The sequence below is a fragment of the Schistocerca americana genome, chromosome 3, assembly GCF_021461395.2.
Source record: "Schistocerca americana isolate TAMUIC-IGC-003095 chromosome 3, iqSchAmer2.1, whole genome shotgun sequence".
Lineage (NCBI taxonomy): Eukaryota > Metazoa > Arthropoda > Insecta > Orthoptera > Acrididae > Schistocerca > Schistocerca americana.
In genome coordinates, this window is record NC_060121.1 from 660,426,160 (window position 1) to 660,450,904 (window position 24,745).

Consider the following 24,745-nt stretch of genomic DNA (forward strand, 5'->3'; position numbering starts at 1 on the left):
CATGCAGACCCGTTGCTCCATAATGGTAATTATTTCTGATAGAGTAGAATGGTTGAAACACGGCAACTGATTTATTTATTCATTTAACTCTCTTCCAAACAAGGGACAAGCTGATGGAGAATTCATTGCACAGGAAACGTGCACAGCCTATATTCATTAGTGGAAATTTACGAGTACATTTTTCGCTAATTTGTTGCATGCAGTATAATTACCTACATTTCTAGCACAATGATATTCTGTTTTTGATAACAGCTAGAGCTGTTAAGTGAGGTCGGCGTAACTGGTAATAATTCTGTTTTGATTCAAAGTATTTGATAAATCTGGAGAGGTGCAGATAACTGATACGGCAAGTGCTGAACGCTGGTGGCAGTGCTGCGTGGCTGTCCTGAGAGATGAGTCGCGCCCTCGCCTTGTGCCTGCTGACCGCAGCCTGCAGCGTGGCGCCCACGCTGGGGCGCGTCAGCCGCGTGCTGGGGGGTGAGCCGGTGGACATCTCGCAGGTCCCATGGCAGGTCTCCGTTGAGTACGTGGAGGCGCACTACTGCGGCGGCTCCATCGTCAGCCCCAGATACGTCATGACGACTGCGTGGTGCATCGTAGGCGCCGAACCAATCTATTACGTGCTGCGGGTGGGTACGTCAACTCGCGAGAGTGGCGGCGCCACCTACACCGCTTCCGATATGTTTTGGCACGAGGATTTCGACTATGTTACGACAGACAGAGACATTGGTTTCTTCGAGATCTCAGGTTCCATCTCGTTTGATGACAACGTTCAGGTATTCTGTCCAGCAATATTTAAAGTTCAGTCTTAGAAAATCAGATTATGGTTCCACAATGATTTCCAGTCTCGGAACTGTTGCCTTGCGAGGGGCAAATGTTCTACAGACTTTTCTTAACGCAGAGTGATTCCATGATATGTTAGAACTTTCAGGGATGGTCCAGTGGAGTAATGCATCAATGTGAGTTAGGGAGAGTGTCGAAAGTTATACGCGGAAACGTTCTGATACCTTGAGATTGGGATAGAAATAGCTGTATTGTTCTTGCAATGATTGTTGGTTAGGCAACTTTAAGAGGTGGTAGCACAGACCAAAACAAGAAAAAATGTACTGCAAATAAGTATGGGCTCTAAAATCTCTAGCTTAATAGCAGCAGTATCAGAACGATTTTCGCCTACAGTTTTCGACATAGTTGTTTCCAGATCAGGACCCCATACCTCAGACAGATACATTTTACTATTCTCTATCATCCATGAAAGTCTGTAACAAGTATACTATACAATGAGCTGACAAAAAGCATGAGATACATCTTAATATTGTGTTGGGCCTCCTTTGCCCAGCGTAGTGGTGCAACTCGATGTGGTATGGACTCAGCAGGTCGTTGGAAGTCCTTAACAGAAATACTGAGCCATGCTGCCTCTACAGCTGTCCGATGATTGCGCATGTGTTGCCACTGCAGGATTTTGTGCAAGAACTGACCAACCTCTCGATTATGTCCCATAAATGTTCGATGGGATTCGTGTCGGGCGATTTGGATGGCCAACCCAACTGCTCGAAATGTCCAGAATGTTCTTCAAATCAGTTGTGAGCAGCTGTAGCTCGGTGACATGGCGTACTGACATCCGTAAAAATTACATGGTTTTTTGGGAATATTATGTCTATGAATGGCTACACACGGTCTCCAAGTAGACGAACATAACCATTTACAGTCAATGATCCGCTCAGATGGACCAGAGGACCAAGTACATTCCATAGAAACATAGCTCACACCTTTATGGAGCCGCCACAAACTTGCACAGCGCCTTGTTCAAAACTTCGGTCCATGGCTTCTTAGGATGTGCGTCACACTCGACCCCTACCGTCAGTTCGTAGCAAGTTAAATCGGGACTCATCTGACGAGGACACGCTTTTCCAGTCTTCTAGGGTCCAACTGATGTGGTCACGAGCCCTGGAGAGTTCCTGCAGGCGGTGCCGTGCTGTTAGAAATGACACTCGTCTCTGTAGTCTGCTGCCATAGCCCATTAAAACCATATTTCTGCACACTTTTCTGACGGACACCTTCGTCGCACATCCCACATTGAGTCTGCGGTTATATCACACAGTGTTGCTTCTCTGTTATCACTGATACCTCTACGCAAATGCAGCTGATCTCGGTCGTTAATTGAAGGCCGTTGGCAACTGGATTGTCCGTGATGAGAGGTAATGCCTGAAATGTGGCATTCTCGGCGCACTATTGACACTTCAGATCTCGGAATACTGAATTCCCGAACGAGTTCCCCGTGCGTCTAGCTCCGACTATCATTTAGTTTTCGAAATGTGTTAATTCCCGTCGTACAGTCATAATCATATTGGAACCTCTTTTACATGAATCACATGAGTAGAAATGACATCTCCACCAATGCACTGCCCTCTTATAGTTTGTGTACGTGATACCCAGCTGTGCATGTACCAAATGTATTTGTGCATATCGCTGTCCCATGATTTTTGTCACCTCAGTTGTATTTCCAGCCCTTACTTCACTCTCCATGAATGCCTTCATTAATATGCCTTCAGTGCTATTGGTGACTGATATACACGCTTTGAATTCTGTAGGTGACAGAGTAAAAAAATACAGGGACTGAAAGGTTATTTACAGCTTGTACAGGAATCAGATGGAATCGCAAGCGTGGAAGATGTAATACTTTCTTAATCCGGATAATGAAATTAAAATGCTTGCTTCCTTCGAATATCATTCCTGTTGTTTTTCCCCTGAGAAACTAAACGTTACGTCTTTCTGAGAAGAGGTCTATTAAATAAAACATTTGTTCATAGAAGTAGTCTGCCACTGTAAGTGATAAAATCAACTTCTTACGAACCTCCTTTGAAATGAACAGTAACATTAGTTTTTTAAGTTTTAAAAGAATAGTATTATCTGATTAAGGATAAAAAATAATAAAATACACACATATAGTTAAAATTATATTAATTGTTCTGATAGGACTTGTATTAAATGAAACTTAGTCCTTCATAGAAACTTTGTCCGCTTCTTTGGCAATACAATCATCTTCACTTCTTCTTCTGAATTATTTTTCATTGAACTAAAGCGTAATTTTCCACAATAATTTTAAGAGAAACTATTAATTGCAGTAAGACAAAAATAATAAATAAATGTACACACTAACACCTAAAACCAAGATGATTGTTGCTCATCCTGTCTATTTCAGTGCCATACGTAGAAAGCAGCCATATTTTTATTTGTAGATTTTTCGTTTGGTCTCATGCTTTATTATCAAGTGCAGTGAGTAGTCTTCTTTACTCTTTCCCCTTTTCGTTAGAATTTACTACACAGTCTGCCCCTTTAGCCGATTCACTCTTTGATTTTACGTGTTAGTATATGGTTCCTCATCTGCATTAAGTAGTGCCGTTACTGTGATTTTCCTGGGTGAAATGTGTAGAATACTTGCAGGTTTTTTTCTGCCTAGGAACCATATCTACTTCACATAGGCACAAGTGAATTTGTTCTGTTTAATCAGAAGTATCCTGTGTTATGCGGATTTGAACACTACATGACACGAGAGGCTGAACCACCAGTATAAAAACATGCAGGAAGTTTTGTGTCTTCAGTACAGAGGCAGTAACTGCAGAATAGGTCGGTTAAGGGAGGTCAGTGACTTCAAACGTGGACTAGTCATTAGATATTACATGAGCAACAAATCATTAAGGACATTTCAATCTATGTGTAGTTGCCGATGTCGGATGTTGGTTATATGCGTGTGAAGATGAAATGCGAAGAACAGCGACAGCTAAACCACGAGCACGCAGACGTCGTGTCCTGATGGAAAGAGACCGTCGAGCATTGTGGAGGAAAGATGAAAAAATGACGTGAGGAAAGAAGGATGATAAGGGTTTAACGTCACATTGACATCGAGGCCATTAGAGCCGGATCACAAGCTTGGTAAGTATCAACGACGGGGAAAGAAGTCGGCTATGCTCTTTCTAAGGAATCGTCCTGGCATTTTCCTGGATCGATTTAGAGACCACGGAAAAATGCAATCAGGATTGCAGGACGCGAATTTCAGCCATCGTCTACCGAATAAAATCCATGTGTACTAGCCACTGTGCCATCTTGCTCGGTAAAAATCGCACGATGTCAGTAGAAGGAATCGCTCGTGGCTTCCGAAATGCCGCCAGCAGTTCAAGTAGCACAATGACAGTGCGTAGGGAGACAAACAGAGAATGGGATGTACATTTCTGTAGATGATGCTAAGCGCTGCACAAGGTGGTGTGGAGAGTGACTCGACTAGATAGTAGATGACTAGAAAGAGTGACGAATCACGCTATACCCTGTGGAAAACCGATGAAAGGATTTGAATTTGCGACTATCTGGAGAACGTTACTTCCCATCATTTGTGGTGCCAGCAGCGAACTCCAGAGGAGCTGGTGTTATGGTATGCGGATGTTTTTCATGGCTATGGTGTGACCTCTTATTGTGCTTAGGCAAACTCTACATGCTGAACGATATTAACGCATTATACATCTTTGTGTAACACAGCAGAACAGTTCGGAGATGATGACTGTAACAGTGGGACAGCGTGTAATGCAAGATGTGTGTGCAATGGTTTGTGATAAAAATATTCCTGAAATAGACTGGCCTATCCAAAGTTCCGACCAGAGATCAGCCAGTTACCACGCCCGTTAGTTCCAGTTCTACAGAAACCAACGTACACTATTGGGATCAGAGTGAAATCTGAGTTCACTCCAGCACTCAGCAGTCTACATAACAATCTTCTCTGGTTTCGGCTCTTGAGTCAGCAGAATTCAATCCGTGATGATGGTGAAGTGTGAACACACGCCGTAATAATGTCTACTAATGTGAGTCCGGATAGTTTTGATCAGATAGTGTATGATCGTATATGTTGACTGGGTTGCACCTGCTGCAGTCTGATATGGTCTACCAGATGAATTTTGCGCAGTATAGAATCGTTGGGGATTTTCCATGCTGCAGCCAAGTTCTACGTTGACGTACAATTCCTCTGTAAGTATGCTTCCTGACTATAACCACACATTTTGTTCCAGTTATGTTGTACACATTTCTATTCTAGTCATCGGTTTTATTTCTGTCACATTTCTTCTTACTGCTTTGAGTTAATGTAGATCCTTCCCAGGATCTTCATTCGATGCAGCAGTAGTCCTGAAGAAAATGTTTGAGAAGACAGGGCTGTTTCGGGACGCGGTGCACATCTATAGGTGGGTCCGTATTGGCCATTTGCTATTTCGTTTAAAACGTGTGCCAGTATGATATGATATGGCTCTGAGCACTATGGGACTCAACATCTAAGGTCATCAGTCCCCTAGAACTTAGAACTACTTAAACCTAACTAACCTAAGGACAGCACACAACACCCAGCCATCACGAGGCAGAGAAAATCCCTGACCCCGCCGGGAATCGAACCCGGGAACCCGGGCGTGGGAAGCGAGAACGCTACCGCACGACCACGAGATGCGGGCCGTGTGCCAGTACAGCATTTAGTGAGCTTCCCCATTGTTTTTATGTTCTGCTGACATACTTGTGCTGTGTATTACATATTTATCAGATTGTTGTAGTTGTTGTTATGGTCTTCAGTCCTGAGACTGGTTTGAAGCAGCTCTCCATGCTACTCTATCCTGTGCAAGCTTCATCATCTCCCAGTACTTACTGCAACCTACATTCTTCTGAATCTGCTTAGTATATTCATATCTTGGTCTCCCTCTACGATTATTACCCTCCACGCTGCCCTCCAGTGCTAAATTTGTGATCCCTTGATGCCTCAGAACTTGTCCTACCAACCGGTCCCTTCTTCTTGTCAAGTTGTGCCACAAACTCCTTTTCTCCCCAATTCCATTCAATACCTCCTCATTAGTTATGTAATCTACCCATCTAATCTTCAGCATTCTTCTGTAGCATAACATTTCGAAAGCTTCAATTCTCTTCTTGTCCAAACTATTTATCGTCCATGTTCCACTTCCATACATGGCTACACTCCATACAAATACTTTCAGAAACGACATCCTGACACCTAAATCTATACTCGATGTTAACAAATTTATCTTCTTCAGAAACGCTTTCCTTGCCATTGCCTGACTCCATTTTATATCCTCTCTGCTTCGATCATCATCAGTTATTTTGCTCCCCAAATAGCCAAACTCCTTTACTACTTTACGTGTCTCATTTCCTAATCTAATTCCGGCAGCATCTCCCGAATTAATTCGACTACATTCCATTATCCTCGTTTTGCTTTTGTTGACGTTCATCTTATATCCTCCTTTCAAGACACTGTCCATTCCGTTCAACTGCTCTTCCAAGACATTTGCTGTCTCTGACAGAATTACAATGTCATCGGCAAACCTCAAAGTTTATATTTCTTCTCCATGGATTTGAATACCTACTCCGAGTTTTTCTTTTGTTTCCTTCACTGCTTTCTCGATGTACTGATTGAATAACATCGGGGATAAGCTACAGCCCTGTCTCACTCCCTTCCCAACCACTGCTTCCCTTTCATGCTCTTCGACTCTTATAACTGCTATCTGGTTTGTGTACAAATTGTCAATAGCCTTTCGCTCCCTGTATTTTATCCCTGCCACCTTTATAATTTGAAAGACAGTATTCCAGTCAACATTGTCAAAAGCTTTCTCTGAGTCGACAAATGCTAGAAACGTAGGTTTACCTTTCCTTAATCTTTCTTCTAAGATAAGTCGTAAGGTCAGTATTGCCTCACCTGTTCCAATATTTCTACGGAATCCAAACTGATCTTCCCCGAGGTTGGCTTCTACCAGTTTTTCCATTCGTCTGTAAAGAATTCGCGTTAGTATTTTGCAGCTGTGACTTGTTAAACTGATAGTTCGGTAATTTTCACATCTGTCAACACCTGCTTTCTTTGGGATTGGAATTATTATATTCTTCTTGAAGTCTGAGGGTATTTCGCCTGTCTCATACATCTTGTTCACCTGATGGTAGAGTTTTGTCAGGACTGGCTCTCCGAAGGCCGTCGATGGAATGTAGTCTACTCCCGTGGCCGTGTTTCGACTCAGGTCTTTCAGTGCTCTGTCAAACTCTTCGCGCAGTATCATATCTTCCATTTCATCTTTATCTACATTCTCTTCCATTTCCATGATATTGTCCTCAAGTACATCGCCCTTGTATAGACCCTCTATATACTCCTTCCACCTTTCTGCTTTTCCTTCTTTGCTTAGTACTGGGTTTCCATCTGAGCTCATGATATTGATACAAGTGGTTCTCTTTTCTCCAAAGGTCTCTTTAATTTTTCTGTAGGTAGTATCTATCTTACCCCTAGTGAGATAAGCTTTCACATCATTACATTTGTCTTCTAGCCATCTCTGCTTAGCCATTTTGCACTTCCTGTCGATCTCATTTTAGAGACGTTTGTTTGTATTCCTTTTTGCCTGCTTCATTTACTGCATTTTTATATTTTCTCCTTTCATCAATTACATTCAATATTTCTTCTGTTACCCAAGGATTTCTACTAGCCCTCGTCTTTTTACCTACTTGATCCTCTGCTGCCTTCTCTACTTCATCCCTCAGAGCTACCCATTCTTCCTCTACTGTATTTCTTTCCCCCATTTGTGACAATTGTTTACTTATGCTGTCCCTGAAACTCTGTACAAACTCTGGTTTAGTCAGTTTATCCGGGTTTGAATGTACAGTTCATAACCAATAGATTGTGGTCAGAGTCCAAATCTGCCCCTTTAATTGTCTTACAATTTTATACCTGGTTCCTAAATCTCTGTCTTACCATTACATAATCTGATACCTTCTAGTATCTCCAGGATTCTTCCATGTGTACAACCTTCTTTTATGATTCTTGAACCAAGTGTTAGCTATGATTAAGTTATGCTGTGTGCAAAATTCTACTAGACGGCTTCCCCTTTCATTTCTTTCCCCCAATCCATATTCACCTACTATGTTTCCTTCTATCCATTTTCCTACTCTCGAATTCCACCCATGACTATTAAATTTTCGTCTCTCTTCACTACCTGAATAATTTCTTTTATCTCATCATACATTTCATCAATTTCTTCATCATCTGCAGAGCTAGTGGCATATAAACTTGTACTACTGTAGCAGGCATGGGCTTCGTGTCTATCTTGGCCACAATAATGCGTTCACTATGCTGTTTGTAGTAGCTTACCCACACTCCCATATTTTTATTCATTATTAAACCTACTCCTGCATTACCTATATATGATTTTGTATTTATAACCCTGTATTCGCCTGACCAAAAGTCTTGTTCCTCCTGCCACCGAACTTCACTAATTTCCACTATATCTAACTTTAACCTGTCCATTTTCCTTTTTAAATTTTCTAACCTACCTGCCCGATTAAGGTACCTGACATTCCACGCTCCGATCCGTAGAACGCCAGTTTTCTTTCTCCTGATAACGACGTCCTCTTGAGTAGTCCCCGCCCGGAGATCCGAATGGGGGACTATTTTACCTCCGGAATATTTTGCCCAAGTGGATGCCATCACCATTTAATCATGCAGTAAAGCTGCATGCCCTCAGGAAAAATTACGGCTGTAGTTTCCCCTTGATTTCAGCCGTTTGCAGTACCAGCACAGCAAGGCGGTTTTGGTTAGTGTTACAAGGCCAGCTCGGTAAATCATCCAGACTGTTGCCCCTGCAACTACTGAAAAGGCTGCTGCCCCTCTTCAGGAACCGCATTTTTGTCTGGCCTCTCAACAGATACCCCTCCGTTATGGTTGCACCTATGGTACGGCCATCTGTATCGCTGAGGCACGCAAGCCTCCCCACCAACGGCAAGGTCCATGGTTCATGGGGGGTGGGGCGGGGGGAGGGTGGGGAGGAGGACGTTCATTTCCTCTTGCAGACATTAAAATTTTATATTTGACTTTCAGTTTCTGTCCACTGCCGACAAAATGGCCAAGAGCTGCTGGTATTTCCTGAGCTATGTTTCTTCATAACTCTGGTAGTTGAAAGACGTAGTTTGCTTTTGAGTTGTAAAGGTATTGATTAAAAGTAGTTTTTGTATTCTGTTTACATTTCTTTAACTATGTTACTGTTTCAGCTGCTGAGAATTCTTCCGGGTTTTACGGCGGTGGTCCATGTAACTCTTCTATCCCTGACGTTTCGTCCAAAGCTACGTTAGACATCTTTGGAGGTGCTCCTGGTTGTGCTGAGTCGGCAAGAAAGGCAGAACCTCCGAAGATGTACAACGTAGCTTTGGACGGAACGTCAGCTGAAACATCCTGTCGTGAAAGCCTTCATTGTATGTTACTGTTTGCCGGACAGTAGTCGACGGTGACTGCTTGGCGAATATTGAGCGTGAATTCAGTTCCTATGCAATTTTACTTTTTCCTGTATTTTTGTATGTTCTTCGGCTCTACATTATAGCCCTGGGACAATGTTCAGAATTCTCAAATTATTTCGGTTCGGTTTATGACACGATGTGGCTGCTTAATTCGTTACAATTTGGGGTGCCTTTTTTACCTCATTTTCTTCCGTCACTAGATATTTGACGCTGTCCGTGTGCGCTTGGCACATTATCATGTATTTGTAGTCCCCGAATTTCTTATGTCAGGGCGAAGAGGAAAGCTTGAAGAGCTATGGGCACGAGGTAAGCTTTTTGGACCGCACTGTTGATACGGAGTAGTCTGCGTAGTTGTCCTTTTACACAGAGTCTGAATGTACCAATTATGAGAGGTTCTTTACTGCATCAGCTGCAATGTTTTAATAGTCTGGAAGAGATATGAATGATTAACTTTATCAAACGCATTTTCAAAGGCAAGCTATTCGGTTGCTCATTGCAGGTTGGTAGCTGCTGCTGTTAATGTAATAGGTTAAAATATAGTGTATTCTCCGTTCTTTCCACAGAGTTGTTAAGTATGCTCCAATTATAGTGGTGATAACAGAATTTAATCTTTGATTTGTTATCCGTATGATAATACTATAATCGCTGTTGAGTTCCGTTACATGTTGAATATTCTCAGTAGTATTTTCACCTCGGGATTTGCGTTCTAGGGGCACTGTCACTTCTTCGGAATGTCGTTTTCGGTATTAATAACGTAATTACGGGTCAGATCCCTTAATCGGGCAGGTATACTAGAAAATTTATAAAGGGAAATGGATAGGTTGAAGTTAGATGTTGTGAGAATTAGTGATGTTCAATGGCAGGAGGAACAGTACTGTTGGTCAGGTGAACAGAGGATTGTAAGTACATATTCAAGAAGGGGTAATGCAGGAGTAGGTTTATTTATGAACGGAAAAATAGGAATCTGGGTAAGTTACTATGAACAGCAGAGTGAACACGTGATCACAGCCAAGGTAGACGCGAGGCCCACATTCACAACATCAGAACAAGTTTACCTGCCAAAAAGTTTCGCGGATGATGAAGGGACTCAAAACATTTGTGATGAGGTAAAAGTAACTATTCAGATAGTTAAGAGAGTCGTAGGTTTAATTGTGATGGGCGACTTGAATTTTATAGTAGAACAAGGAAGAGAAGGAAAAACTGTAAGTGGATATGCAATCAGGAAAAGGAATGAATGAGATAGAATTATGCACAGAGTGTAATTTAATCATCGCTAACGTCTCGTTTAAGAATCGCGAAAGAGACCTGAGAACTCCTGCGGATTTCAGATTGGTTATATAATGGTAACACAGAGATTTCGGAACCAGATTTTAAATTGTAACGCATTTCCAGTGACAGATGTGGACTCTGACCACAGGCTATTGGTTATGAATTGTAGATAAATGTTGAAGAAATTGCAAAAAAATTGGGACCTCGATAACTAGAGGGAACCAGAGGTTGTCGAGAGATACAGGGGGAGCATTAGGCAACGATTGAGTATAACAGAGGAAAGGAATACAACAGCAGAGAGGGTAGTTTTGAGAGATGAAACAGTGAAGTTAGCAGAGGATCAAGTAGCCAAGAAAGACAAGGCCTAGTAGAATCCTTGGGTATCACTAAACATACTAACTTTAAGTGATGAAAAGAGGAAATACAAAGCTGTAGTAAATGGCAGGCGAAAGGAAAGAGAAGCTTCCAAAAATGAGATTGACAGGAAATGCAAAATGGCTAAGCAGGACTGAGTAGAAGACAAATGTAAGGATACAGAAGCATATATCACTAGCGGAAAGATAGATACCTCTTGTAGAAAAGTGAGAGACCTTGCGATGAAGGAGAAGCAGCTGTTTAAATATCAAGTGCTTACATAGGAATGAATACTAAGCAAAGAAGGGAATGCTGAAAAGTGGAAGGAGTACGTAGAGGGCTATATCAAGGAGATGAACTTGAAGGCAATTTTATAGAAAGAGTAGAAGACATAGAAGAAGCTGAGATGGGAAACATGATACTGCGACAAGAATTTGACAGAGGATTGAAAAACCTAGTTGAAACAAGGCCCCTAGACTAGACAACATTCCGTCATAACTATGATAGCCTTGGGAGAGCCATGAAAAAACTATTTAATCCGGTGTGCAACATGCAATTAGACAGGGAAAATACTCTCGGACTTCAAAAAGAATATAACAACTCCAGTTTCAAAGAAAGCAGGTGCTGGCAGAAGTAAATATTACAGAACTATCAGCTTAGTAATTCATAGTTACAACATACTAACACGAATAAAAGCCGACCTCAGGGAAGATCAGTTTGAATTCCGGAGAAATATGGGAAAACGCAAGGAAATACTGACCCTAGCACTTCTCTTGGAAGACAGTTTAAGGAAAGGCATCCTCCGCTTATAACATTTTTAGACTTCGAGAAAGCCTGTGACAATTCTCTGTGAAATTCTGAAGGTATCAGGGGTAAGATACGGGGAGCCAAAGGCTGTTTACGTCTTGTACAGAAATCAAACGGCAGTAATAAGAGTTTGGAGGCATGAAGAGGAAGCATTGGACGAGAATGGAGTGAGACAGTCTAGGGCTGTAGCCTATTGCCAATGTTATTCCATCTGAGCCCTGAGCAAGCAGTAAAAAAGAAAAAGAAAAATGTGCATTAGGAGTTAAAGATCAGGGTGAAGAAATTAAACAAATTAAAAGTTTGAGGTTTTCCTCTGACGTGTCACAGTAAAGGATGTGGAATAATAGTGAACGGAATGGAGAGTGTCTTGAAAGGAGGATATAAGATGAAAATCAACAACAGCAAAGCAAGGATAATTTATGAAGTAGACTCAAATCAGGTGATACTGAGGGAATTTGATTAGGAAACGAGTCAATTAAAGTTGTAGATGAGTTTCGCTATGTAGGCAGAAAAATAGCAGATGATGGCCGAAGTGGAAAGGATATAAAATGTAGAATGGCAGTGATAAGAAAAGTGTTTCTGAAGAAGAGTAATTTGTTAACAATTACTTTACATTTAAGTGTTAGCAAGGCTTTTCTGAAAGTGTATGCTGTGTAGCCATGCGTGAATGTGAAACATGGGTGATAAATATTTAAGACAGGAAGAGAATAGAAACTTTTTAAATGTGGTGCCACAAAAGAATGCTGTATATTAGGTGGGTAGTCGCGTAATTAATGCGGAAGTAATGAGTAGAATTGGAGAGGAAAGTGTGCCGAAACTTGACTAGAAGGTTGACATTCTGAGACACCACGGGATCATCAGTTTAGTAGTAGAGGAAAGCGTGGGAGGTGGGGGGGGGACAAAAATCGTGAGGGAGACAAGAGATGCATACAATAAACAGATTCAGGAGGTTGTAGATTGCCGTGGTTATCCGGAGATGAAGAGACTTGCACAGGATAGAATAGCACAGAGAACTGCATCAAACCAGTGTTTGGAATGACTACCATAACACTAACAATTTAATTATATCCAAGTGTCATACTTTAATTGCTCTCTAAAAATACTGTATAGCTCAGCAGGTAAGCCACCGGAGCCGGGTGATTTATTTCTATGGCTTCTTCTTCGGCTACCTCCGTTGCTAAGTCATCTGCGGCTTCATGGCGTAAAGTTCCCCAAGTCCCTATTTTAATTGCTTTCTGTATCATTTCATCCATTAGGCTGTTGGTTAGTAGTCCTGTACAGTGTACATGAATTTTTTTCTATTATTTCAAATCATTTGTTCAACAGTCTCCCGTTTGTAGTTCTTATGTCTGCCAGTATTTTCCTGTGCTTTTCGTTTATTTTCGTGTATGAAGTGGTACAATGACGACATTTCTTGTTGTTCATCTTTGTGTAGTGGCTTTCTAATTTTGCACACATCCAGTTGTGTTTCCAGATTAATATTTTGGCTGATACTCATTTAATCTGTACGTAATTTTCTATGACTATTAAACCTAATTCAAACAAATGTCTAATACACTTATAATAAAAGTCTGTTTTAATTCTGCCCGGTTGTTTTTTTTTCACGCTTTTTGTTGTTTTGCTTTAGCACACTTTATTCGCCATTTAAAAGCTGAATTGTACATGTGGAACCTTCTGACACATTCATCCCACGTATTACGAAAGGCTGCGAGGCGTCTGCCACCTGATAGATGAGCCACGTTTAGTTTCCTCCGTCCTGTTCTTCTGTTGGTTACTTGTTTCTGTGAACTTACAGTGCATATGGACGCTACATGATCTCAGAACATGGCTGGACATATCTCTGATTGAAAGACGTGTTACCTTAATTGGGACGTTGCGTGAATTCTGCCTGCGGAGTAGCTAGCGATACAGGTAAAACCAGTATGTAGGCATATTTAACCTCTAACGTATGAAGGAAAATTATCTATCTGATGATACTCTCCAGCCTCATAGACACGTTGAAATTGGATGTTCGATGCAGGGCCGTTTCTACCGTTTTTTAAGACTAAGTGGCCGCCTAGAGTGGCAAAACCTTGGGAGCGGCAAAGGGAAAAAAATTAATTTCATATAAAACAGCGAATGAATTTAGCAAATGAGCAGAAAAAAATAAAAGACAGGAAAAATTAAAGCACAGGATTGTTTTCAAAAGTATACGGAACAGTCACTTAGTAAATCTTTACTTACTTTGACGAAAGTAAACACATTGCCCTACCTATCTCAGAACTAACGCAGCAACTACTGAGTACAAAACAGAAAAACATGACGTTGTTTCACCGTGTTCTGGAGTGGGGTTTGTGAGCTGGATTCCGACAATGCACAATGTTGTGACTTGATACCACACCTCCCTCAAACTTTCTTTTTGTATTTGACTCTGAAGATGATTTATCATGCGTCAGTTGAATTGAGGACTGCCCCAGAAAATGAGGACGTCTGGTCACCTTAGATTAAAGATTAATAGTAGAATAGGAGATTTACATTGTTCTACTGTGCTGTTGTACATAGATGGTGGTAGAATGGGGGTGGGGTGGGGGGGAGGGGGGATATTGGAGAGACAGGTGGCATAAAAAGTGGGTTCATCATTTTACAGTTCTCACACCCAAACCTCCAGATGTCAGTCAGTCAGATCGATGCCAAACGTCGTATGTTGATGTCAATGTCAGCCAAAAAACCGATTGAGTTCATGTTATGTTGTGCTGTCCAGTAAAACATGCGTAAACGTTAATTAAAAATAACATCAGAACTACGAAGCACAGGAAAAAGCGTACCTGTAAGTAATTGTTCATAGATCACGTGTGGGTGAGTTGGTAGAGCGTGAGGTTCTCGTAGAAAAGTTTCTACTTTAAAACTCGCCTCCACTCCACGCTTGAAACTGTTATATGTAATTTGCTTCACACATTTCTTCGTATGCAACCATTACTTCGAAGCCACTGCTCCTGAATGAATGACACTGCGTGTGTGTGTGTGTGTGTGTGTGTGTGTGTGTGTGTGTGGGGTCCTGTCTGCATTGATTTTTGAATTTATGTACTTATTATTGATATCATTTTGTTTATTGTTGTTGCCATTACTTCTATCATTATTATTATTATTATTAATGTTATGTACTTATTTTTGATCTTATTATTTTGTTTATTATTAGTACTATTAGTTTTATGATTATTCTTGTTATTATTTTTATTACTACTACTACTATTAGCATTACTCCCACACGTGTGATGCAGTTGCTTCGTAATTTTTCGTTTCTGATTGTATATTCTGGGAAACTACAAATTTACTCTATAGGTTTACTACTTTCAAAGAAACGAAGCGAAAGCACACGTTCAAGAGAATATTGCTGTAAACTCCAAACAGCCATTTTACATGTCATAAACATGTTGTTCCATATAACACTTTCACGCATCATACAGTAAAAAAATTATCGTCATTGGAGTTTGAACCAATGCCCCTTGGGGTGAAGTTTCAATGTTCTACCAACTTCCTCACGGAAGCTATAGTTAACAGTATTTACAGCTATGCTTTTGCTAAGCTCCGTATTTTTGATATTACTCTTAATCCAAGAATTAATTAAAATAACTCATTAAGAACAACATTATGAATTTCATAAATGTGCTGGATTGTTTACCTTGCTTTGAAGTAAGACTTAAATACACTGCCACACGGTACCACATTGTTACGAAAATATTTATGTTCAAAGATAAAAAATGAGCTTTGCACTTAATGATCACAGTTATGGAAGCAAATACCTCCAAAAACTCGCATCACAGAAGCAAAGAAATTTCTCACAGTTCCTTGAGAGTTAATCACATAACACTAAAATGTTTCAATTCCTGTAATGAGATACCATGCAATTATTAGGGCAGAACAAACTTTTTAGTGCAACCTTATGTGACAGAAGAATGATGCAGAAATTTAATGCAGCATCTATGCTTCAAAATGACTGATACAGCAAGAAGAATGTGTGTCAAAAACAATTTTGCAATTCACCTTATGGTACTGCTTGGTATCACACAATGTACCACAACAATGCTGACCAAAGGAATGAAGACTTGCCAAAACAATGGCCTTAAAGTTTACATTCTGTTCCCCAAAAAGTCACACACACATTTAAAGAAAATGAAATTAAAAAAAAAAAAAAGAAAAACAGTACACGTACAATGTTGCATCAAGAATCTCTCTTTTTTCGGATAATCTTGACTATTCTGCACATGACGCTAGTAACTGCTAGTATCATTTGTCAAAAAAATGAATCTTTTAAGTTCAACAAATAATCAAATCGTGAATGATCTATAACCCCTGAGTCATGGAACTAAACACAATATGGCTACGAGTGTAATTCAACACCCACATACCAATAAAGGGGCAGAAACCAAGCCCTCCAGTATTAATAGTAAAAGAACAGTCAGGGCATTATTACTGAACACACGAAAATCTCAGCAAGGAGATGAGAAGATTCGCCCGCCAACGGCAGTTCAGTTTCAAAGCAACGTCCGATGGCGTAACGGTAGCAAGGGACCGCCACGCCGGACGGAAAATCAACAAGAGTTGATTGGATGCACAAGGTTGGCAAACGATCTTCTATTTCATTAGTAGATGGTACCTTAAATACCAAGAAATTTCATGAATCCTTTTCTCCCAGAATTAACAAGTAAATATACAAACATTAGAGAATCACACAGCAGTAAATGACGTAACTTAAGCCGAAGTCCACAAAGCTGTCATATATAGAAGGTAAAAATACAACATAACTTAATTAAAGAAAACCACAAACTGACGCTGATATAAAAACACCTGCAGGCCTCTTGAACTCTTACTCAACGTTCGCTTGACGAGGGTTTAAGCAAGCAGGAAGACTGAGCCTGTACTTTTAGAGTTGTAATAGCAGTGAAGGCGCGTAAGGCGCATGAGCAGATGGCGGCGCACCGGGAAAAAGGGACGTTTTGCGAACCTCACCCTGTCCCCAAATTCACTCAACAGAAGTAAGGAACCTCACCATAGTTATTCCATAAAAACACGGGAGAACTGCCGGATATCGGTAACGTTCTGCCACGATATTTCGGCGCAGAGTCTTCTGGCCATCTTCAGGTGAATGCCACTGTAGTAGTACTGGCGAGTACGCGCTGAGCTCCGCTATTTAAAGCCTTCTGAGGTGACATTGCGCATGCGCTGCTCCTCGTGCGCGTTCATAACGGCTCCGTGCGCTGAGCCTCGCGCCCTCCACTGTGAAAGCCTGGCGTATCGGTATCAGGTCGATTTCCATCTTTATACAGATAACTACGTCGACTACTAAGTTTCTCTGTAACAGGATTCCAAGCAGAGTAGTAGAGAAACTTCGTAGTCGACGTAGTTATCTGCATAAAGATGGAAATCGACCTGATACCGATACGCCAGGCTTTCACAGTGGAGGGCGCGAGGCGCAGCGCACGGAGCCGTTATGAACGCGCACGCTGAGCAGCGCATGCGCAATGTCACCTCAGAAGGCTTTAAATAGTGGAGCTCAGCGCGTACTCGCCAGTACTACTACAGTGGCATTCACCTGAAGATGGCCAGAAGACTCTGCACCGAAATATCGTGGCAGAACGTTACCGATATCCGGCAGTTCTCCCGTGTTTTTATGGAACAATCAGTACGCCGGGAAAGCTTTAAACATCTCACCATAGTTGTAAGACAGCACGCTTCCGCCTTAACCAAGGCGCCGCAGCCACAGACTTCCGCAACAGGAATAGCTTTGGCCGCCTTGTATCCTCTGGAGACGATTTTTCGGACACGTGGCCTTTAGCGAAATGCCGAAATCCAGTCCTCCGATAGAGAAATCGCACGGATCAATTCACGTCATGCCCAAGGAGCCCATCTTGCGCCGCCGGCCACTTACGTCAAAACGGCACGCCCTCCGCTAGAGGCAAAGACGCCACATGGAAGACGTACCTCGACCTATCGACACGGTACGGCTCAAGTACTACTACTTCTGTAAAAAACCTCTACTCTCTTGCGTATTTACTCGTATTCTGTAGGTACGCAGGTGTAAATTAATCTAGTATTACTAACTGCATCAGCTATAACTCTGCTATTCGGCATTTATCTTTGTTGCAACTATGATTCCTCTCTTTGTCGCAGCGGCTATTCATAGTTCGTTGTTACTTATAGGATTCGTTGTGGCATTGTGGCCCGAGATGCGAGTAAAATAAATAATCGATACTGCTTGCGACATTATGAGGTCAGTTGAAACGTCCCCTTTGAAAAATTATGAATGACAATGCTGGAAAACTTCTACGTTGTTTGATACAGAAACAGCTGAGTAAAACTCAACGTACTTAGACAGTTTTCTCTTTCCTTATTCTGATCATCACTAAACAGACACACAATATTTTAGCGTAATGCAATCTGATTTTCAATAATCCCTCCAAAAGAATGGCCCTGACTAAAAATAACCTATACCTTTCATGTATCACTTACCTCACAAAAAGCTTCGTTACTCGAACTACTGCAATACAACGAGCGCCAATACTGCCAGCTAAATAAAAGATTCTAACTACTGAAGGCACTAACGACTGATAGGCATAGTTAGTAGATGGAAACACTTCGATAGAGAACAAACAATGTATTTACCTTAATAGAGTTCGAAAGTCATTATATATAAATATATATACAGGGTGTTACAAAAACGTACGGCCAAACTTTCAGGAAACATTCCTCACATACAAAGAAAGAAAATATGTTATGTGGACATGTGTCCGGAAACGCTTACTTTCCATGTTAGAGCTCATTTTATTACTTCTCTTCAAATCACATTAATCATGGAATGGAAACACACAGCAACAGAACGTACCAGCGTGACTTCAAACGCTTTGTTCAAAATGTCCTCCGTTAGAGGATACATGCATCCACCCTCCATCGCATGGAATCCCTGATGCGCTGATGCAGCCCTGGAGGATGGCGTATTGTAGTAGACAAGAGCTTTCAAATGCCCCCATAAATGAAAGTCTACATCTACATTTATACTCCGCAAGCCACCCAACGGTGTGTGGCGGAGGGCACTTAACGTGCCACTGTCATTACCTCCCTTTCCTGTTCCAGTCGCGTATGGTTCGCGGGAAGAACGACTGTCTGAAAGCCTCCGTGCGCGATCTAATCTCTCTAATTTTACATTCGTGATCTCCTCGGGGGGTATAAGTAGGGGAAAGCAATATATTCGATACCTCATCCAGAAACGCACCCTCTCGAAACCTGGCGAGCAAGCTACACCGCGATGCAGAGCGCCTCTCTTGCAGAGTCTGCCACTTGAGTTTATTAAACATCTCCGTAACGCTATCACGGTTACCAAATAACCCTGTGACGAAACGCGCCGCTCTTCTTTGGATCTTCTCTATCTCCTCCGTCAAACCGATCTGGTACGGATCCCACACTGATGAGCAATACTCAAGTATAGGGCGAACGAGTGTTTTGTAAGCCACCTCCTTTGTTGATGGACTACATTTTCTAAGGACTCTCCCAATGAATCTCAACCAGATACCCGCCTTACCAACAATTAATTTTATATGATCATTCCACTTCAAATCGTTCCGCACGCATACTCCCAGATATTTTACAGAAGTAACTGCTACCAGTGTTTGCTCCGCTATCATATAATCATACAATAAAGGATCCTTCTTTCTATGTATTCGCAATACATTACATTTGTCTATGTTAAGGGTCAGTTGCCACTCCCTGCACCAAGTGCCTATCCGCTGCAGATCTTCCTGCATTTCGCTACAATTTTCTAATGCTGCAACTTCTCTGTATACTACAGCATCATCCGCGAAAAGCCGCATGGGACTTCCGACACTATCTACTAGGTCATTTATATATATTGTGAAAAGCAATGGTCCCATAACACTCCCCTGTGGCACGCCAGAGGTTACTTTAACGTCTGTAGACGTCTCTCCATTGATAACAACATGATGTGTTCTGTTTGCTAAAAACTCTTCAATCCAGCCACACAGCTGGTCTGATATTCCGTAGGCTCTTACTTTGTTTATCAGGCGACAGTGCGGAACTGTATCGAACGCCTTCCGGAAGTCAAGAAAAATAGCATCTACCTGGGAGCCTGTATCTAATATTTTCTGGGTCTCATGAACAAATAAAGCGAGTTGGGTCTCACACGATCGCTGTTTCCGGAATCCATGTTGATTCCTACAGAGTAGATTCTGGGTTTCCAAAAACGACATGATACTCGAGCAGAAAACATGTTCTAAAATTCTACAACAGATCGACGTCAGAGAGTCGAGAGGGTTGAGGTCAGGAGAGCGTGGAGGCCATGGAATTGGTCCGCCTCTACCAATCCATCGGTCATCGACTCTGCTGTTGAGAAGCGTACGAACACTTCGACTGAAATGTGCAGGAGCTCCATCGTGCATGAACCACATGTTGTGTCGTACTTGTAAATGGACATGTTCCAGCACTACAGGTATATATATCATGACATGACATCCATCTTTACAAATTTCCTTTTTCTGGCGGACACACGTCCAGATCGTATGCTTATATTAACTTCTCAAAACTCTGGCACCTCTCTCTCCACATCCATCACTGTTGGCGGCTCACCTCCAACTGCACAACGCTACGCATTGTTCACATCCAACTGCGCAACACTACACAAGCGAATATTCCAACAATGAGTCCAACCAGCCACAAACTGCATACACCGCAGTCAGCGATTTTCATACAGATGTACAAAATCCCAGCCCTGGAATTCTAAGCCTTACTTCATCCAAAAACATATCTGGACATATTGTTTTGTATCCAGAATCCTAAGAACCATTAAATCTAAAATATTAAATAACAGATATTCCTTTAAGATTCATACTATCTACACTTTCAGTCTAGTTTCTTTTTCTAAATGTTTACGTCCCACAGCAGACTGCCCTGTTGTTACCGCCACTGTTTTCACAGGCCATTCCTCTGGCGACTGAGGAGCTCGAGGCAGGCACTTCCGTGACGGTGAGTGGCTGGGGAAGCCTTCAACCCGGGGCAGACTACCCGGAGCAGCTGCACGCTGTGAACACGACTATCATCGACCGCTCCTCGTGCAACGACACCTACGAAGGCCTCATTACGGAGAACATGATCTGCGCTGGTGAGCCTGAAGGTGGCAAAGACTCTTGCAACGGTGACAAAGGTGGTCCTCTGGTTGCGAACTCCACGCAATACGGTATCATTTCGTGGGGGTATGGTTGTTTTTACCCACCATATCCAGGTGTCTACACCAACATCGTTTCCCTGCGCTCTTGGATTAATGAAACAATCGGCGTCTAATTAATTCTATGATTTCTGTATTCAAAAAGTTGCCTCACGTGTGCACACACATATACAGACATACACATGTATATAAGACGAAGATTAGTTTTAGACGCGCATCTTCATTTATGTCCAAACCTGTTTCTTCTTCTATAAAATTATTCTGCGTGTGAGCACTCATCAGGAGATAAAAGAATCATTGTGTTTTTCCAAGAAGGCAGTCACAGTGGAGTAGGAATGAGGTAGACTTAGAGTAGATTGGGAGTAGGTTTCCTCAACAACGGAAAGGAGATCAGAATTGAATATATTAGCAGTAAACTAGTGAATGTAAGTCTAATTTCAAAACCACATTTCTTAATTTCATCTAGAAATGAGTGTAAGAACAGCAATTTCTGATGACTGGAAGTTTCAGTAATATCTACAGTTCAGGAAAGGCATGGAAGTCATTTAGTGCTGTACCTCTGTCAACACCACGAACAAAATGTTAATCGAGACAGTAACTGAGGTTAATGAAGCACCTCTTGTAAGAACGAGACACGATCTGGAAGGACATACCTTGGTATAAAGCAATATGTTTAAATGGAGATAATTGAACAAACAAACCCCTTTATTGCCTGTAACATAGGTTATTAACATATGTATAAATATAGATTACATGTTCTGCGTTTAAACAGATGTATAGATGTCATTAATTCTAATTTCGAATGTAACAGTCAACAAAATGTTGCTTGCATTGTAGAATTTTCTGTGAAATACTAAAGAATAACTGTTCCGACACAGAAAGTGAATCATATGTTTAAAAAGTATGTATTAAAGAGTAATTTAAGGAGTAAATAAATTAAGCTTTCTGTGAACTGTCATCCCCTCCCAAAACACAAAAGATAAAGGAGCAAGTAATATACAGACAATGACAATGAAGTCTGACATGGAAATGTGATTAACTATGTGAGAAGAAAATTGTAGCATAAGGCTGCAAAACTAAGGCAGCCAGACTGTACAAATAACACAGAGAAAGGAACACAAAATGCAAACTGGTGAAAGATATTTTTAAGTAAGATCTGACATTGTCAGATAATGGAGATATAATGATCCATGTAATTTGTTAAACATTTTATTGGGAAATGAAGCATTAAATTACAACTTTTATGTTGGCTAACAGCCACGCTTACTAAATAATCAGTCCATAAGTACAATTCTAGTCAATACATGTAACTCATATTTAAGCACAAACTAAAACTGGATATCCAGATAGGGACTAGAATTAGATTCTGACAAATGATGACTTTAATGTTGCTCACTACAAATCTTGCATTAGTGTTGGCACATTGCTTTTCAACACTCTAATTAGCAGTCCATATGTTCTCACTCCTTTTGCAACAGTTAATTTCAAACATAGGGCATGCAAGATATTATCTTCTTCATTATTATTATACCAATATCTTTCGGGCAAAGCTCCTCAGGAAACCATCTATGGGACTTCCACATTTCTATCAATCTGCACAGCACAGTATTCAGTCCTTTAATCACAATTGTCGCTGTGGAAAAACCGTAAGACAACAGTAACTTTAGTCTCACCAAACTCACCATGCAGACCATGGGCGTTATCTACAGTGTAAATGCACCTGGATGGCGACTAGCGTTCGTTTCCACTAATGGAGGTCTTTGCGTGTCTCTGAAGCATGAGTTGTTCAGCGATGACCATCCAGTAAGAACTCGTGAGGACAAAAGTTTTTTTTGAGGAAATTGCTTTTCTTGACATGTAAGAAAGTGGAATAATTTATGATTTCTGTCTTATACGCCTATATTTTAATTTACAGACGAAATAAATTATAAATAATTTAATGGGGTCAGTTGCCTGAAGCAGTGTGAGTGTGCATGCCTGTTAGCACCATTGACTCAGCGCTAGGACATGCAGAAAAGGGCTGCCCGAGACTCATTGCACCTCCTTTTCAAACGGCTGCAGGCTATTGTTCCGGCAGCTTGTTCAAATAATCGGAGACAATCATGTTTATTGTCACGTTAGTACCTGAATGACTTGAGAGTACTCACTATGACAGTTGGGAGTTTTGTCAAAAGCTGTAACAATTTCGCAGAGTGGACTACACTTTGCATTGAATAGAAGGGAGTCATTTCTGGTGGTAAGAGTGATAAAACTGGCTGAAGCATAGGAATTCTTGCATCTCCTACTGTTAGCCACATGATGGAGTAAGGTTCTGATGCAAAAGTCATGACTTTTGAAAAATACCGTATCATGACCAAAGGCATGAGAAGTCCTCATCATAGTTCCAAATTTAATCTAATAGTAATACCAAAAGATTTTATATTTTTAATTAAATAACTATAAGAAACTATTATTGACGGTGAGGTAACAGACTATTTTTAATTAAATAACCATAAGAAACTATTGACAGTGAGGTAACAGTCTGTTACCAGAACAAAAAATTAGCATATTGCACTATAACGTTCTGTTTCGATTTGTAGTTCTACATGAGCACAATTTAGAGAGACTTTGGTGCCTAATATCCTTCTAGGATCACCTTACACGAAATAGAACGTCGTCTTGGAGCAGCTTGCTTATAAAATGGTCCATCACATCAGACATAATTGTACATGTTTTGACAGTACCTGCTTGCACACACTGAAAAACTAATCTGGAGAACTATGTCTGAGAGTTCATCCTTCGTCTTATAATACCCAGAGACATATAACATAAAAGATCAGATGCCTTCCCTACATCTTCTTGAGTTCAGTTTATTCACAAGCAACGCATAATCGTTTACAAGCTATTCTGTCTGAGGCCAAATTGCACTATGCAACGATAGACAAGACGATACCAAGATAATGGAGAATGCTGTAGGCCCTGTGGGAATCGTGGTTACATCTCAGCGCATGACAGAAAAATGCGTTTAAAAGTGGTGTTTGCTGAACGCAACTTCATTCGTGATCAGCACGGCGCATTGCATTTCGACGTATCACTATTTTCGTAAATAATTAATAATTGACCATTAGGTGCCCATTTTGTCTCCGCATAATATCGCAGTAATCTGTGCCAGCTTGAGGCTAGATATATCCTCGTGCACTTGGAATGCTTCACAGAATTGATGAGTGACTTGATGCCGAGCGATATTATGATGATAGGAGCAGGACAAGTACATCCTGAAGTAATAACGTGTATCCAGTAGTATCAGTCCCAAATAAAGATGATGAAGATGTGGTTTGCAGAACATAATGGCATTTTCCTTCTCGTTTGTCCTAGTTCTGTACGAGACTTCGCCACTGCTGAAAACCTGTGAGGGAAGAGATGAACTGGATCGTATAAAAATAACTTGATCCATTCCAAGAGGGTTTGATAATCTTTCCAACATCTACTTTGCTGCCTAAAATAAGGTTGGAAAAAGAATTATTACGTTCCTCACATACTCTCTTCCCTCTTTTCCTTAGAGAATGCAGATGGTCTGCGAAGGACGAGATATAAAAAGCAGATGTTGTTTGCAGAACATAATGGAATTTTCCTTCTCGTTTGTCCTAGTTCTGTACGAGACTTCGCCACTGCTGAAAACCTGTGAGGGAAGAGATGAACTGGATCGTATAAAAATAACTTGATCCATTCCAAGAGGGTTTGATAATCTTTCCAACATCTACTTTGCTGCCTAAAATAAGGTTGGAAAAAGAATTATTACGTTCCTCACATACTCTCTTCCCTCTTTTC

The 24,745-nt window shown here is 41.1% G+C and overlaps 1 protein-coding gene across 1 annotated transcript; it reads left to right on the plus strand.

The window, feature by feature from the left end:
• Positions 1-392: 392 nt before the first annotated feature.
• LOC124606288 (trypsin-1-like) lies at positions 393-22,194 on the plus strand. Its single transcript, XM_047138270.1, has 2 exons — positions 393-776; positions 20,692-22,194. Exons 1-2 carry the CDS (start codon positions 393-395, stop codon positions 21,052-21,054), a joined length of 747 nt encoding a protein of 248 aa, XP_046994226.1. The 3' UTR covers positions 21,055-22,194.
• Positions 22,195-24,745: the final 2,551 nt, after the last annotated feature.